The sequence below is a fragment of the Dipodomys spectabilis genome, unplaced genomic scaffold (assembly GCF_019054845.1).
Source record: "Dipodomys spectabilis isolate Male_0828 unplaced genomic scaffold, ASM1905484v1 ptg000053l, whole genome shotgun sequence".
Lineage (NCBI taxonomy): Eukaryota > Metazoa > Chordata > Mammalia > Rodentia > Heteromyidae > Dipodomys > Dipodomys spectabilis.
Window position 1 is genome coordinate 6130691 of NW_024870730.1, and position 17563 is coordinate 6148253.

General features: G+C 40.2%; 1 protein-coding gene across 1 annotated transcript in view; it reads right to left on the bottom strand.

Annotated features, from left to right (window-relative positions):
• Nucleotides 1-17563, bottom strand: part of Klhl32 (kelch like family member 32) — a 144588-nt gene that overhangs the window by 6941 nt on the left and 120084 nt on the right. Inside the window, exons 7-9 of the mRNA XM_042679572.1 lie at nucleotides 7541-7599; nucleotides 2604-2796; nucleotides 680-774 (exon numbers count right to left, since the gene is read on the bottom strand). Coding sequence (XP_042535506.1) covers nucleotides 680-774; nucleotides 2604-2796; nucleotides 7541-7599 — 347 coding nt within the window. The remainder of the gene's footprint in view (nucleotides 1-679; nucleotides 775-2603; nucleotides 2797-7540; nucleotides 7600-17563) is intronic.

The window sequence follows — 17563 nt, forward strand, 5'->3', positions numbered from 1 at the left end:
GGCTACAGTTGGGTAAGTCAGGTAATGAGTACATTTCTTTTTGAGCAGTGTCAGCTCTTGCTTTCTCCCAGCCTTTCCCTCCCAACCCCACTTCCACACAGTGGTGTAGTTCATTTTCAACATAGTGTCTAATGAGTATCACTGCTGCATTTGTTCATCCTTTGTCCCACCATGTCTTCTCCCCTTTACCTGCCCCAAACATAAACTTACATACAAAGAAAGAGGTACAGAAATTGAAAACAGTGACGAGTAAGGAAAAAAAAATCAAGAAGCAACAAAATAACATAAAACCTCTTGTTTCCATTCCTTGGAGTTCATTTTTCTAAGTATCATTTTATATGATCATATGCTCATAGCTATTGAACCTAAGAATATTCTCCTTTGGTGTCATTGTATAAATGTCTAAAGTCCTGTCCTAGCCGTATCTCAGTGTATTTTTTTTGTCATTTACCATGACAAGTGTGTTTACTTGTAGACTTAAACCTTTTTCCCACTTTCATTTTCAACATGTCTTATTTTTGTGAGATAGGGCAGAGTTTAGTGGTTGAACTGGTTACAACTCCCACTCATCCCCAAAATAGGCCTTGAACTCTATCTGTAAACATGTCCTCCATCATGGGTGCACTGCAAACCAATGAAAGTACATGGGTCAACTTCAAAAGGAACTCCAACCACTTACCTGGATACAAGCCAGAGGCTCATTTGTCCAAATTGAATATCCACCAACTAAATATATTCTCCCATTGTGGACAGCAACTCCAGATTCATTCTGGCCTAAAGTAAAAAGAATTGGATGTGAAGAAAAAAAAGAAGTCATTTCTTACATGTTTTAATTAACCCTTTTGCCCCTGAGGAAGACAGTTCCCCCTTTGGCATATTTCATATACTCCATGGGATTTTTGTAGAAACTAATCACTGCCTCCAGAATGCAAAAGAATTAACTGTGTCAGGTCTGAACCAGACCAATACACTTGCTAACAGCCAAGTTAGTCAAATGTAGAGTTAAACAAAGCAATAAAGGTATATAGAGCTAAGCTCCATACTCTTGTAAATATGCCATTAATTTATAGCAATGAAAATCAGGTATATTTTAGATAAACAAAAATCCTCATGTGCCCACAAATGCCTTTAAGGCAAATGCTTACATTCTTTTAAGTAACAACTGCATTCCCAAGAAGACAATAAAACAGAACCATGCCCCAAGCACACCTCAAATGAAGACAAATAGCAGAAACAATAGATAAAATTGCTAGCCTTCCTTTTTTTACATATACAACAGTTTTAAGATTATATTAAAGTGCCTGAGCTGGGACCAGCCTGGATAATCTCTTGATACTAACACGCCAAAATGATGAAAGGTTTCCCCTCCCACTTGAAAAAAGAAGAGAGAATAACTCACTACCACATATTCTTCCCTGGAGGCCATTGAAGCGAAAGAGTCTTTTTTATTGATGAGCTGACACAGGATTGACTGGAGTAATAAATAAGCTGGGTTCTGTAACAGGCAGAATAACAGATCCAAGGATCCAGGGTCTAAGGTACCACTACAACTGAGAGTTCAGTTCTTGCTAGGGGGCCTCAAAAATCATTTTGCAAAAAACGGTCTCAATGCAAAGCACTGAAGTCTCTGGGTTTGCTCCCAATGGTACCTCTCCAACAACAGCTGGGAGTGACTGATGCCCATTCAAAATATTAAAATGTCTTCTGGAATTTTGAGTTTGTGATTTTCCTTGCTCCTTTGTAGATATTAATAATACTGACAAGGGAGACAATGTTTTCCAGTCTGGAAGAAGCTTTTCGTTCATTCTTTTTTTGAGGCGGGGAGGGACCACACCTACGCCTGGCTGAGGATGTGTGGCCAGAAACCCCTTTGTACAGAACTACTAAGGTTTCATTTCCAGAACACTACACCCAGAAAACAGTATTCGACAGTGACAAATAATGAAGAGCACCATATCACTGAACTCCTGAACTCAAAAGAAATAAAAAGAGGATGGAACAGTGAGAAGTCAAATATGTATTGCTTCTGCAAAGAATTATTAACTCAGAACCTTGTCCCTCCTACCTGTATCAATATGTGCATATGATTCGTGATAAGAGCCCTGGCATGACTCTTTTGGTTCTATGAGAATGTGTACAAAGGTAATACAGGAACTTAGAAAGTAGGTGTCCACTGACCTGAATGAGTCCATAATGCTGTATGAGAAAAAGTGAGTGCACAGCTTTCTGATTAATAAAGCAAGTTGCTTTACCAACTCTGCACTTAAAATTTGGAGATGTACCAAAAAAAAGTCTAAAACTCTAAGCAAACAAATTTTAACTTAACAAGTGTGAAAACTTAAAATCTCTGAATATTATATATATATATATATATATATATATATGAGTTTTTTTCACTCAAGGCTAGAGTTCTGCCACTTGAGCCACATTGGCATTTTGCTGGTTATTTTAAAATAAGAGCCTCACAAGACTTTCCAGCCCAGGCTAGCTTTGAACTGCAAGCATCAGATTCCTGCCTCCTGATAGGATTACACCAGTGAGCCACCAGTACCTGGCCCTGATTTTGTTTACTTATTTTTTAAATTTTTAAATCAGATACTTGCCAGTCAGTAGGTTAAAATTGCAACGGGTCCACTGATCAGTGTCCATGTTGTAAGAATCTATGTGGCGCACAAGAATCCGGTCGTTGTTGTAATCCAGATCATTGCCTCCAAGAACATAAAGCTTCCTCTGGATGGCTGCCATGGAATGATAGACTCTTCTCTGTAGCATGGGGCTGCGGCTTATCCACTTATTCTAAAGAGAGGGAGAGGAACAGAGAGGGAGAGGGAGAGGGAAAGAGAGAAGGAGAGGGAAAGAGAGAAGGAGGGGGAGGGGGAGGAGAGGGAGAGGGAGATAACAGCACATTAGCAGTCAGGCCCCAGTGTTCATTATCCACATTTAATTTGAATAGCATTTACATTTGTGAGGAAAGCATTCTTTTCTAGCAAAGTGTTTTGCTTCTATCAAAGTGTTTGTCAGTCTTGTGTGAGTTGTTTTTTTCTGAAAAGTTCCTGGCCCAAGCCAGGAATTATGTTTTTGTTACTTCATTTTCCTTGCTACACTTAAGACATCCTGTAACAAGCTCACTGATTTTTAGTTGCATCCCATTCCTGCTAGTTAAGCCACATCCTTTCGCAGACTGTGAACCCCAGCTCAGCCAATCCAAGGAGAGGGGCAGGGCCTGCTGGGTCGGGGATAAAAAGAGAGCAGCCTGCCTGCTCTGTGTGCGTGCTTGATTGAATGACAGACTTTGGGCAGATGGAGCACCCTCTGCAGAAGAAAACTTTACCTTGCTGAATTCCTTTTGAGTTGGTGTCTTCATTTCTGCACGCCATCTGAACATCCCAAGGTATATAGTGTAATGTGTATTCACAGTCATGAGCTTCTTACAGGCAAACAAGTACAAAAGAATCAAAAAATCCAGTCCTATTTTGTGACTTAAGTGAGACATTTCTTCTGGCTTGCATTTTTTTTTTTTTTGTTGGTCGTGGGGCTTGAACTCTGGGCCTGGGCGCTGTCCCTCAGCTCTTCAGCTCAAGGCGAGCGCTCTACCACTTGAGCTACAGCGCCACTTCCGGTTTTCTGGTGGTTTATTGGAGATAAGAGTCTCACGGTCTCTCCTGCCCGGGCTGGCTTTGAACCGCAATCCTCAGATCTCAGCCTCCTGAGTAGCTAGGATTACAGGTGTGAGCCACCAGCGCCCGGCTTCTGGCTTGCATTTTAAAGGACACATTTTATTTGGGAAATATTTAAAATGTCATTCTCATCTTTTTAATTATCTTTAGTTGTTCAAAGTGTATAGATAGTAAACATCTTGATCAATGTCACCCCTCCCATCATTCGCCCCCAACTTTTCCAACACCAACCATATCCTCAAGTTGCATTCATTCCATTTTCATGTATCTTGAGGACCACGACTACATTTGCTGACCCACCTTCTCTTTCCCTCTCTCCATGTGTCTGCTCCCTCCACTTGTCATGAAGATTCTTACCCAATTCAGAGAATTTGCTCATGGAAATTACTCTCTAGGCTGGGAAGGGATGTGAAGGGTAAACAAAGGAAGAGGCTGCAATGCTTGATAAGAAATGTACGCATTATCCTGCCCATGTAATTGTAACCCCTCTGTACAGTATGTTCACAAAAAAAAATTAAATTAAATTAAAAAAAAGAAATTACTCTCTAATACATGGTTGTATATGTAGTGAATACTGGTATAATAATTAAAGAGAACAGTCTCTTGATCCCAAATGCCTGGAATATAACCCATGTGGGATCCTTTGCTGTTAATCTCTGCCTGTTTCCTCTGTAAAATGGGGATATGAATGTTTACATGGTATTGTGAAGATGAAATGAGCTAATGCAAATTAAGCATTTAAAAAAATGCTGCATGTAATATATGTCCAATACATGCTCCCATTAAAAAAAAAAAAGAAAGAAAACAATCATTGGATATCCAATGTGTCTTGACAACCTAAGTTGAAAGTACCTTTGCTTTCTTTCCCAAAAGCTAAGATTTTTAATTTAATATCCTCTCATATTTCCTTTGTATCAACTTACTTTAACATGTTTCCAGTTATACCTCTTACAAGACTGGGAAAAGTTATTTTAGGAACATGTTTGCTAATATTGGTAAAAGGTCAAGTTTTGCATAAGAACTTTAGGGAACCAGGAAATCTTCAATATCCAGTTACAGGTTACTCTTCAGAAGAAGAAAGGTATGTTCAGTCCCTCTGAAAATAAGGCTCCTAATTTAAACTGTAGCCATGTGCCAGTGACTTATGCCTGTCATTTTAGCTACTTGGGAAGCTGGAATCTGAGGATCACATTGAAGGCCACAGCCCAAGCAGGAAAGTCTAGGAGACTCTAATCTCCAGTTAACTACCAAAAAAGCTGGAAGTAGAGCTGTGGCTCAAGTGCTAGAGTGGTAGCCTTGACCTAAAAAGCTCAAAAGCTTTTTGGAACTGCAAGCAGTTCCAAATGAATTAAATAAATCATAATAAACACTATGGAGATCTTAAATAGTATATTTTTAAAGAAATACTAAATCAAAGCTCAACAAAATAAGCACCAAAAATGGGTACTTGCAATTAAGGGGAAAAGAGTAGACAATGAAGGGGGGGGGAGGGGAGGGACGAATGCAGTCCATAATTCATTACACATACCGCAGCACTGAGAACTGGAAGGGAAGGAGTGAATCAAAGGAGGCTGAGGTTGAAGGGCGTGACACAGAGCAAGATGCACTGTTTTCATGTACTGCTTTGTTAAATGGCACCTCCCCTGTATAACTACCAAAAGTTAAGAATAAAAACAATTCTCAGGGCTGGGAAGCTGGCTCCGTGGTAGAGCACTTGCCTTGCATGCATGAGGTCCTGGGTTTGATTCCTCAGCACCACATAAGCAGAAAAAAAAAGCCGAAAGTGGTGCTGTGGCTCAAGTGGTAGAGCACTAACCTTGAGCTGAAGAGCTGAGGGACAGCGCCCAGGCCCAGAGTTCAGGCCCAGGACCGGACCCCCCCCCTCCCAAAAAAAAAATTCTCAGATAGAAAAAAGAGAGAGAGAGAGACAAGCTGATGATCACCAGGCCCTGAGTTCAAGCCCCAGGATTGGCAGGTACACACACACACACACACACACACACACACACACACACACACACACACACACACGAGTAAAAATTAGTTCAAAATTTTGACTAACCATAAACTGCAAAATAAATATCAAACAAGTAAACCAAGTATTAGGCAGGTAAATAAGCTTTTTTCTTTCTTTATAAATACTAAACATACAAGAAGAACCCTTGTTTCCTTTCTGCCAAGAAAAATTTGGACTTGGACCAGAAAAATCATATGATGTTTTGAATACAACTGTGAGTTTGTACAAACATTGGCATATATATTCTAGGCATATACATTCTAGGCATATATGCAGTATAGGCACATATTCTAGCTCATTTCTATCTTCTCTTTCAAAGATCCACTCCAGAGAAAGAAGTTTGTACAGTTTGACAGGCTTGCATTATCTTCTATCTGTTTAAACATATAGTAAGAATCTCCGTTCACTCAAATATCTTCCTCAATACAACTGGCCTTTCTTTAAGATACTTTGCTAAGAAAAATCTCTAATGCATTACACTTGAGTGATTTCTTAAAACATTCTAATGATGCTTTTCTTGGGTGCTTTCTTGAGACAACCCATTATGGTATTAGGAATCCATGTTTGCATTAGCAGTCAGTCCCCTGCCACGGGACTGGAGATGCCATCTGGTTTGCAAAGCCTGCCTACATCCCCTGATTATATCTTCAGCTTCCTTCACTGCAGTGCCTGCCAGGTGAGCCGCCAACCACTGCAAAGGCAAAGAAACGAAGAGGCCTGGCGGGGTCATTCCTAATAAGCTAGCGTGTGAATACTAATCAGTGGTGGGGAGGCAGAGGTCACCCCAGCCTGCCTGTTGGCAGGTAGCGATGTGCTCTGTGGCAGATGGCAGGCATTATCGACTCTCCACAAAGGCCTAGAAGAGAAATAAGCACCAGGGCTGAATGATAGAGTTATTGAGATTCTGAGCAAGATGCAAGCAGATGTGATGTTTGCCAGTACCCACCGTAAACAATATGCCAGCAGAATTTTTAAAAAGAGCATGTGTGTACAAACATGGACCAGAACTCATTTAAACAATGTTAACACTTTCTTCCTCTTTAACCATGTGTGCACCATGCTCAAGCAACTGCAATTAGTGATCTCCCTTGAGACCACTAACCTGTCCACAGTCTACAGCCTCTCAGGACATCAGGATACAGACTTGTAAGAGAGAGGGGGGAGGGGAGACAGAGAGAGAGAGAGAGAGAGAGAGAGAGAGAGAGAGAGAGAGAGAGAGGGAGAGAGCTGCCCTCATTGAATGCAGAATCAAGTAATTGTCAAAATGGAAAGATACACAAGATTCTCTGGGTGTACCTTTGGTGGCCAATCGTGATACAGACAGAAAGTCAACCCGTTGTTTCACATTCCAAGCCATAGTTGTGCTATACCACTCACACCACTGAAATGTGCTACTAGCTGTGGCTTGTTAGTTGAAATAGGTCTTCCTAACTTTTTGCCTGGGGCTTATTACTGCTGTCCACCCAGTCTTTGCCTCTTGAGAAACTAGGGTAACAAGCCTGGGCCACCACATCCAGCTTCTTATCAAGACCTTTAAAATTTCATCTTAAGTCGGATATCATGCCTATAATCCTAGCTTCTCAGTAGGCTGAGATCTGAGGATATTGATTCAAAGCCAACCAGGACAGGAAAAGTCCATGAGGCTCTTATCTCCAATTAACTACCCCCCCCCCCCAAACAAACAAAACCCAAATGGAGCTGTGGTTCAAGTAGTACTAGCCTTGAGCAAAAAAGCTAAAGGACAGTATCGAAGCCCCAGTATCAAGCCCCAGAACTAGCACACGTGTGCACACACACACACATTCATTTTAATTACGGCAATGAGCTTTTTACATATGATTCTTACCTGGTTAGGTTCATATACCATCAGTCTGTTCTGGTATTGCGCTGTGTTAGTTACTCCACCTGTAATGGAGGAACATGTGTTAGAATTTTTTATGAATAAGAAAACAGGATATTTCAAAATAAGAATGGAATACAATTAAAAGGAGATTAGCTACTGCTAAGAATCTGTTTATAGACTCTCATGATGAGCCCATGACATAATTAAGAAGCTTTTAAGACACATTTCAGAAGCAATCCAGTTGCGATCAAGCAACAACATGCCGATGGTAGTAAGTATTGCCTGCAATTCTAGCAAGCTGTTCTGCAGGGCTTGAGTGGGGGCAAATATAGAGGTGAATGTAGCACACATAGATCTAAGCACGATGTAATTTATGATGGGAACAGAGTTAGACGGAAAATTCTTGTCCTTAGCTAAATTGGCAATCTTAAAGCTCTAACCTCTGTACAGTAGCACAATGGTATCTTGCTATTTCTCTGGAAGAAATACCGAGCAACAGGCATTACTTATCAAGAAGGTTGTAGGCCAGCAATGGCTCATGTGGAATGTAACCAGAATCACATATGCAACTACAAATTTTCCAGTAGCCACATAAAAAAGTTGAAAAGAAATACCAAAATGAAAATTAATACTAAATCTGACTTACCTTAATATAGTAAAACATTTTAATCATTTGAAATTAATAATATAATAAATCAAATAATATGTTCCAATTAAATACTATATTAACTGAAATATTTTCAATATAAAATTAATACAAAAAAAATCTTAAGCTAGTACCGGTGGCTCATGCCTGCAATCCTAGCTACTCAGGAGGCCGAGATGTGAGGATCAGAATTTGAAGCCAGCCCAGTCAGAAAGTCCTGGTGAGAGAGATTCTTGTCTCCAATTAACCATTCAAACACTGGAAGTGGTGCCGTGGATCAAGTGGTAGAGTGAGCACTGGGAGGCTCAGGGACAGTGCCCAGGCCCTGAGTTCAAGCCCCACAACTGACAAGAAAAAAATCTTGAGATTTTTTTTTAAGTTGTGGTTATTTTTTTCATTCGGAATCTTCAAAATCCAGGGTATATTTGAAGCAGCACCGATTAGCCACATTTCAAGTATTCTATCAGACTAAGACTAGTTAATGGCTAGCAAACTGGATAGCACAAATCTAGAATCCTCGAACACAATGGTTATAATCAACTTAAACAAACAACAACCTGGAAAAATAATTCGATTCAAGAAATTTGAGACTGCCTGCGTACTTAAAAGCCACAGAAGTCAGCACACTTTCAACTCTGGTTTTGTTCCCCTCATATGCTATGGCTGAATATCCTGAATCTAGAATCTAAAACCCAAAGAGCTGCAAATTTTGAAGCTTTCTGAGCTCTGGCATGATGCCACACTGGAAAATGTCACACATGACCAGGAGTGATGGATGGCAGTCAAAGCACAGGCACATTAAAAACAAACCTGCATAAAATTGCCTTCAGGCCATATGCAAAGAGTATATACAAAACACAAATTAATTTTGTGTTTACACATGGTTCGCATCTCCAGGAGGTCTCATGATATAGATGCAAATATTTCAAATTCCAGATAAACTCCACCTCCAAACCCTATGGTCCCAAGAAATTTTGGATGGATAGAGCCAATCATTCTTTTTCATGCTTGTGGACAGTGAGCCCTGTAAAATCCAGACATGTTATTCTACTATCATATGGGAAAACTCTATAAAGTATAAGTCATAAAACAACACAGTGGGGAAAAAATCAGGCCAGTCTTGGGGCTTGATCTCAGGGGGACTGGGTGCTGTCCCTGAGCATTTTGCTCAAGGCTAGCATTCTACCACCTGAGCTACAGCTCCACTCCTAGCTTTTGTGGTGGTTAATTGGAGATAAGAGTCTCAATAGACTTTCCTACTCTAGCTGGCTTTAAACAATGACCTTCAGATCTCAAACTCCTGAATAGCTAGGATTATAGTGAGACACTGACATTGGTGCAGTGAGATTTTTTTTGGTAATGAGATGACAGTAATATGGAGATTAAAAAAACTTTACAAATACTGCCTCAGGTATAGTTCCAGACACTCGTGTAAAACGAACATCATTTTAAATAATTATCCCAAAGAACTAATGTTGCAGTAAATATCTAAAATTGACTAAAACCTGTTCATATTAGAATTTTTCTTTTTTCTGCCAGTCCTAGAGTTTGAACTCAGGGCCTGAGCTTGCTTTCTCAAGGTTAGTGCTTTACCACTTGAGCCACAGCTCTACTGAACAAGATCTTAACTTCCACTTAATCCTCCCTTAGCTTTAAGCTGCTTCCTCCCTCTGGATCCTGGGCCTCCCCACATGATTTCATTTCTCTTCTTGTGGGTCCTGGGGCTTCAGGCTTGTCAGCTTTGCTTGCATTCTACCACTAAAGCCATATCTCAAGCCTGGCATTTTTGTTTTTCCTAAACAGAATACGTTTATTTGAAAATGAAAGGAAAGCAGAGAAAGGGAAAGTAGCAACTTTCCATTCAGAAAGAGCCCCCAAAGGGGCTGGGAAGGTGGCTCAGTGGTAGAGCGCTTGCCTTGCAAGCCTGAGGCCCTGGGTTCGATTCCTCAGCACCACAGAAGCAAAAAGAAAAAAGCCGGAAGTGGCGCTGTGGCTCAAGTGGTAGAGTGCTAGCCTTGAGCTAAAGAGCTGAGGGACAGCGCCCAGGCCCAGAGTTCAGGCCCCACAACCGGACCCAAAAAAAAAAAAAAAAAGAAAGAAAGAGCCCCCAAAGAGGAGTCCCTTTTCATGTTATTTTGGAGATCGGATCTTCTGGATTTTCCTGCCTGCACTAGCAGCAAACCACGACCATTCAGATTTCAATCTCCAGGATAGCTAGGATTACAGGTATGAACTTTGCCAGGCCTCTCTTTTCTCTGAGAAATTTGCTGTATTTCCGTTTTTCTTTTCTTTTCTTTTTTTTTTTTGTCGGTTGGTTGTGGGGCTTGAACTCTGGGCTTGGACGCTGTCTCTGAGCTCTTCAGCTCAAGGCAAGAGCTCTACCACTTGAGCCACACTGAAATTTACTATAGTAAGTTATAACTTTGTGTTCTCTTCCCTCTTTGAGTTGTAAATAATTTAAAAAAAATATACTTTCACAACTCATCTTCTTCTTTTTTTTTTGGTCAATTGTGGGGCTTGAACTCTGGGCTTGGACGCTGTCTCTGAGCTCTTCAGCTCAAGGCAAGCACTCTACAGCTTGAGCCACAGCGCCACTTCCATAACTCATCTTCTTATGTATTCATCCAGGAAGATAGTGCCCAATCTCTCAGTTTCTACTGCAGAACAGGCATCTAACTGTGAGAGATACCAATTAACAAACGCTAATGGTCTAATCACCAAAAATAAAAGCTGCAAACTGACAAATAACTAGATGTGTGCTGCACATCTATCGATCAAACTTCCCTCAAAGTCCTTCCCTTTAAAAAGCTTGTTTCCATGGAGTTAATTCCAAACTCCGTTCTCATCTGTCCCTTGTAGAAATAATCTTAAATAAAGTCTTCCTGTCAGTTTAACTTTATCCTGTGCAATTTTTGCTTTGACAATTTCAAATGCTTTGAATAGATCTCCACCATCCACTCTGTGGCCAAGAGTCAAGTCAACCAGAATCTAGAGGATTAGTTTCTAATTCTCTGCCAAATTGAAATAATCAATTAATGCTAATGGGTACACAAAGAGGAGGGCACCTGTCCAAACGATTTCTTCCTCTCACTCAGCCTTAGCAAGGAGATAGTGTGTTTCATGTAATTGACCAGGGCTATTACAGGACATATTTTTTTTTTCTCTTAATTGCAAAGCTTTCAATCCCTTTTTATTGAATATGTTACCTGATATAATACAGACCTTTTAACATCGACAAAATCTTTGTAGAGGAATTCTGCAAAGAACAGATAGCAATGAGATTCCTGCTCTCAAAGTTCTTGTTAAGATATTTCAGGAAGTGGCACTGTGGCTTAAGTGGTAGGCTGCTAGCCTTGAGCTGAAGAGCTGAGGGGCAGTGCCCAGGCTCAGAGTGCTCAAGCCCTATGGCTGACCAACAAAAAAATATACTGAATGTTCATTTTAAAATGAAATCAAAGGAAACATATTTAAGAAAGCCCAAGGCTGAATGGCCTACATAGTCAAGATGTGTGTCAAAATAAATATAGAGTTATATTCTCTTTTGCTCCCTACCTTTATCTACCTGATTAAAAATGGAATATTCAATAATTCTTTCTCAACATAATTGCAGAAAAACAATCAAGCCTGGTGAGACCATACAAGTGTTCAAGGTTAAAATGACTGCCAAGGGTTTTGATCTGGGCCATAACCACCAGATTAATGCCCTATAATCATTTCTTCAATTGAAAAGAAGCAGAAGGCAAAGCTCTCACCCATTACCTTAAAACTGCAAAAGTCTCCCTACTTGTTTTAGAATAATGGGGCTGAATTAATATCTATTGCAGTGAACTACCCACATTACGACACTATTTGAAAATATTTATACCACTGTATGTATCAGATTCTGCCTATTCTAGATGAAATGTACAACCAGTACGTTAGAATGAAGCTATTACATCCCCTCTCCCAAACAGCGCACACATTTATCTCCATGCTCTTCAGAATCATTATTATTCAGAATTATTATTTACTAGCTCCTACAGATGCACCTATAATACAATTTTTTGGGTTAATCTGCACTCGATAATTAGATTCCTTACCCTTACATACAAATTTCCACTCTTATGACAATGCTTAGAAATGAGATATTGGATTACTAGTTGGGAGTAAAAATAAAAGTCCCAGTTAGTTATTTGGTTGATTACCTCTAGAATATGAAACCGCGGGAGGTGCCTCGCAAATCTAGTGCTGTAACTTTCCCCAAGTCAGGACTGCAAAGGAAAACCTTGGAAACTGGTTCTATTTCTTTTCCCTTTGAAATGATTTACAAATGAACGTACAAATAGAAACCAATACAGAACAAAAAGGTAAATTTTAGAAAAAGCATGCAAGTTTTCAGCCCAGATTCCTACAGAAGCATTACTCATTTGCAAAGCTTTATCATTACATTCCCTTCACATACCACTCTTCACTTTTAGATTAATCTGCTGAAATGAGATGCTAAGGATTTGCATACAGATTTGACTATACAAAAATAGATATGGAATTAATAACAGTCTCTATATGTTTTAATTTCTCCTAGACTGGAGTACCCTTGCCTGCAGCCGTATTCCTGGCTTTGAAAGTCATCAAGCTGATTTGTCTGCTCTGGGTTATGATGCCACATGCTGCTATACTGTCCCCTGCAATCAAAGCCCTTTGCAAAGATAGATTCCATGCCTTCTTCTATCGAGTATATTTTATAGATTGGCAGTTTTGATCTCCCTCCCCCACCCCAGGGGGTATAATCTGCATCTTAACAGCTTTCTATAGATACATCTGTCATTGAATATGCCATCTCATATCAGCATCCATTTTTAAAACCAAGTTTTCTCTAACTTTGAAGTGCCACAGTCAAAGTTAAGACTTTCAGCCAAAATTGAAAATGAGCAACCTTGTCTTCTACTTTGTGAACTGCAACTTAAAGATAGACTGCAGGTTCCTCCAAAGTCAAATAAGTCTTTAAAAACTGCCAAAAGGAATGAAAAGTTACCACCACGCTTCCAGTAGTGAGAAATGCTCTCTATCATCAAGACAAGGGGGAAGCATTTTTCTTACGCTTCCCTGTACAACTCTCCATGAAAAGTTGACAAATGGATGAATGCCTACCTGAGAGAGGATGATGAGTGATTGCCAAACAAACCATATCATCTCTGTTACCCAAATCACCAATTTTGGACTGAACACCATATTTGAAAGCAACTACTAACTGGTCAGTGCTGTCAGTGTCTACCAAAGAGATTTGGAAAAACTTCTCTCATCGTACTTTGGAGGAAATGTATCAAGTCTGACTATGCTGCTAGTTTTCCTGAAGACAGAAAATAACTCTACCTGGGAGTGCAATGCCTAAGGTACACTCTAAGAGCAGAAGACAGAGGTGCTTATATAGGGCATGTGCACAAGTAAGGCCCAGAATGCAAAGCAGTGGTTATCTGCTTTTGCTATTAGGTTGGAGAATACACTAGGTTGGAAATCCATTGGCCAATTTAGACATCTCAGGCTCTCTCAGAGGCCTGTAGTGCTCAGCTCAGCATCACCAAAATCTAGGGCTTTAGGTTGTTTGGTGGGAATGACACTTCTGATTGTGTCCTTGGGGGGAACATGTTCACCATAGTCAGGCTCTTCACATGAAAAGTGATGTCTGTCTCGCCCACTGAGGCCTGGATGAAGTCGAATTCAGGAAAGTCTACCCCAATACTCAAGCCATTTGGTTGAAATTTCATGCCATTTCCATAGAAAGGTACCAATGCATGGCTGAAATACATTTCTTGTATTCCTTTTCTCTTCCTTTTTCTTTTGGTGGCAGGACTGGGATTGATAGTTGGGGCTTTGCATCTGTTAAATAGGTGGTCTACCACTTGAGCCACACCCTCCAGCCCTTTGTTGGCTTCAGTTATATCTTAGATAGGTTTGTGTATTTTTTATCTGGGCCAGTCTCAGACTTAAGTCCTCCTACCTACATCTTTCCCATAGCTGAGAACAGAGGCAGACACCACCTTGTCCAGCTTGTTTGTTGTGATTTTTTGGGGGGTAGGGGAAGTCTGTGTCCTGCACTGTTACCCTCCCAATGACTACTTTCCAATTTAGCTTTCCCCTCCTTAATATCCAGAATTACTGACCAGAGTTTTGGTTTTCCTCCTTTAAGAGTTTAAGCACACCAGGCACTGGTGGCTCACACCTGTAATCTTAGCTACTCAGGAGGCTGAGATCTGAGGATCACAGTTTAAAGCCAGCCCTGGCAGGACTCTTATCTCCAATAAACCGCTAGAAAACTGGAGGTGGTGCTGAGGCTCAAGTGGTACAGCACTCACCTTGAGCTGAAGAGCTGAGGGACAGCACCCAAGCCCCACAACCGACAAAAAAGAAAAAAAAGAAAAAAAAAAGAGTTTAAGCTTCCTCTAAACAAACTTGCTTCAATTCTCAAAAGACTAAAATCTCATACTTACAGTTTACTTATGCAAAGAATTACCTGACTGTGTAAATTCATATTAGTCATTTTTATAGAGATAAACTATTAGCTCTTGAGAAAAGGGGAAATGTAAGGATACTCGCAATAATTGTAAAACATAAACTTTGCCATCTATTTTAACAAAAACATTTCAAACTGTCCATATTTCTACCATGTTTATAATGCTATAAAAAATTAAGGCCAAAAATCTTCATACTAAATTAGCATCTTGAGTAGAAACATACTTAACCCATGCATTAAATTAAAATAGTACCCTTATTATTTCTGTCATACTTGAGGAACTCACACAAATGGATGGGTAATTAATATCCTCAAAACCTGTGAAGAAATTTGCAGATTTACAAACTACCTATAAATGATTGCTGCACTTGAAAATGTAAATTATATTTATGTCCTCTAGAGTGAACGAGTACACATTTATAACCCAGAAACAGGTATTTACCACAATTGTTTCAAATAAATGAAATAGCAACATCTACTGTTTTAAAAGGACTTGATTTTTGAAATCTCAGTACAATTCACTCTTAACCCCTATTCCCTATTTTATCCGAAGTCAAAAATCCTGCCTCCAAATATGAACCACTGACATCTGACTTCAGTAGGAACTTTTAGGTAAGACATGTCAAGTTAGAAGGTTCTGAACATCTCATAGGTAGGTGGCGTCCTCTGTACGTCTACCTCCTAGAGCACACAGAATTCACAGTATGAATTATTCTCTCTCAGTCAAACAGCCCATGAGTCTCACATAACTGGTAAGCTATCCTGCTAAATTTCTGGTGGATTGCTCTGGGTCATTCCTAGTACAAAAAGCTTTCTTTTTGAATGAATCCAATGATCTGCCTATTTCAGTTCTCTGCAGAGCACTACTAAAACATAAAGCAAAAATTTACAAATGGAGTCATTACAATTTTGTGCCTTCCAGTCAGTAGGGACTCCAAACCTTCATTTTTTAAGGACTTGTCATGTCAGTTCCCTCTTGGATTTCTCTCCAAGGTCAGTCTGCTCAAGCCCTCTACCTAATCCTGACAGGACACAACTTCCTTCAACACTGAACTCTGTCACTCAGGAAATTTCTCAGGTTCTTGTCTTAAGAGACAGGACATACCCCAGACAAGGGCACACCCAGAACTAGGTGACTCATTCCTCTACTCCTAGCTACTTGGGAGGCTAAGAGCCTAAGGCCCTGAGATCAAGCCTCAGTACTGGCACCAAAACAAACAAAACAACCCAAGATCATACCCAAGTCCACATTCATCACTATCTCCTTCCTTCCAGGCTTAGAGCTGGATGAGCCTCTTTCTTTTTCTTTATTAGACCCAACCCTACCCATTCGATCCTGCCTTCTGGACTCTATATTGCCTATCTTGCACCACCCCATTTATCCCCATTCACTCTTCTTTCCTCAGCTAGAAACCTACTGAGGCACTTTCACTATTGAAACAAAAAGCAATAAACAAAAACGTCCTCAATTACCCTGACTTTGCCAATGCAGCTAATACCTGTAGGTTTCTACCTGCTTATTTTCCAGTCACATGTTGAACTATTATGCTCCAGGTTCTACCACCTTCCACTACCTTCAAATGGCTTTCAGTGAAATTTTCCTGGTAGAAAACCAGGGAAAATATTTTAAGCCTCGAGGCTCTTCTGATATGGGACTGCTCTCACCCACTGTACCATTTTGGTTTTTGTTCTTGAAAAATGAACTCCTCCTCTTCTGATCTGAGAACTCCCACCTAGCACTTGCCTAGCTAGAGTTTCTTAGCCATCTTCCCATGGACATTTTTCAAACCATCCCTTGCCCATCCTTCGCCTCATAATCTTCATTACCTCCTATTGGCTCTGTCACATTTGACCTGAGAAGCAAAGGCAAGATCTTCTGTCCAAGTCTGGAAGAGGGATCTTAAGAAAAGTGAACAAGTTAAAGCCAGTAGAGTAAGTGTGTGTGTGAACAAGTTAAAGCCAGCGAAGTAACTGTGTGTGTATGAGAGAGAGAAAGAGAGAGAGAGAGAGACAGAGACAGAGACAGAGAGACGGGGGGGGGGAAGCAGAGTACATTAAATGTTATGTGGTTGGTGAGCTGAGCAGATGCTCTGCATCAAGCTCTCCTATTAACTGTTCTACAGACCCAACTGGCTGGTATAGTCTAACTATGGGTTCCTCACTTTTAGATTCAACACACATCCAAAACATATAAGAAAAAAATTACACTGGTACTGAACATGTACAGACCTTTCTCTTGTCATTATTTCATAAACAACAAGACTATATCAACTATTTACACTGCATTTAAATGGACACACATGGAACATATACAAAGGTTCTATGCAAATACTATGACTTGAATATCTATGGATTTTCTTATCTTCAGTGTGTGTCTGTGCGTGCGTGCGTGCGTGCGTGCGTGTGTGTGTGTGTGTGTGTGTGTGTGTGTGTGTGTGTGTGTTCTGGAACCAATACCTTATGCATACCAGTGGCAAATTATACAGGTGCAAAGTAGGTCATTAGGGGTGTCCACTGTTTCTTAGAGAGCAAGGAAATTATTTAAGTGATCAGATAATAATGTTCAAGTGGGAGGACAGAAAGGGGTTAATGGATGCATAGAAAGTGACCAGTGGAGTTTGGGCCAAATTAGGCCAGAGATACTACATTTCATATCCCATCCAATGATTACTCCCTGTTTTGCACTACTTCTATACCTTGGAAAGACATCTACCATCATACCATCGTATGCTAGATCTACTAGCACTTGTTACTACTGCACTTCCTAGACAGCAGTTGGAGGGGTTGGGAACTTAGGTTCTCATCATGATTCCTAGAAGTGAAGGAAGTATCACATCTGTATTGAACCACAACCACCACCAAATCTTCAATTAATTCACACTACTTTTATATA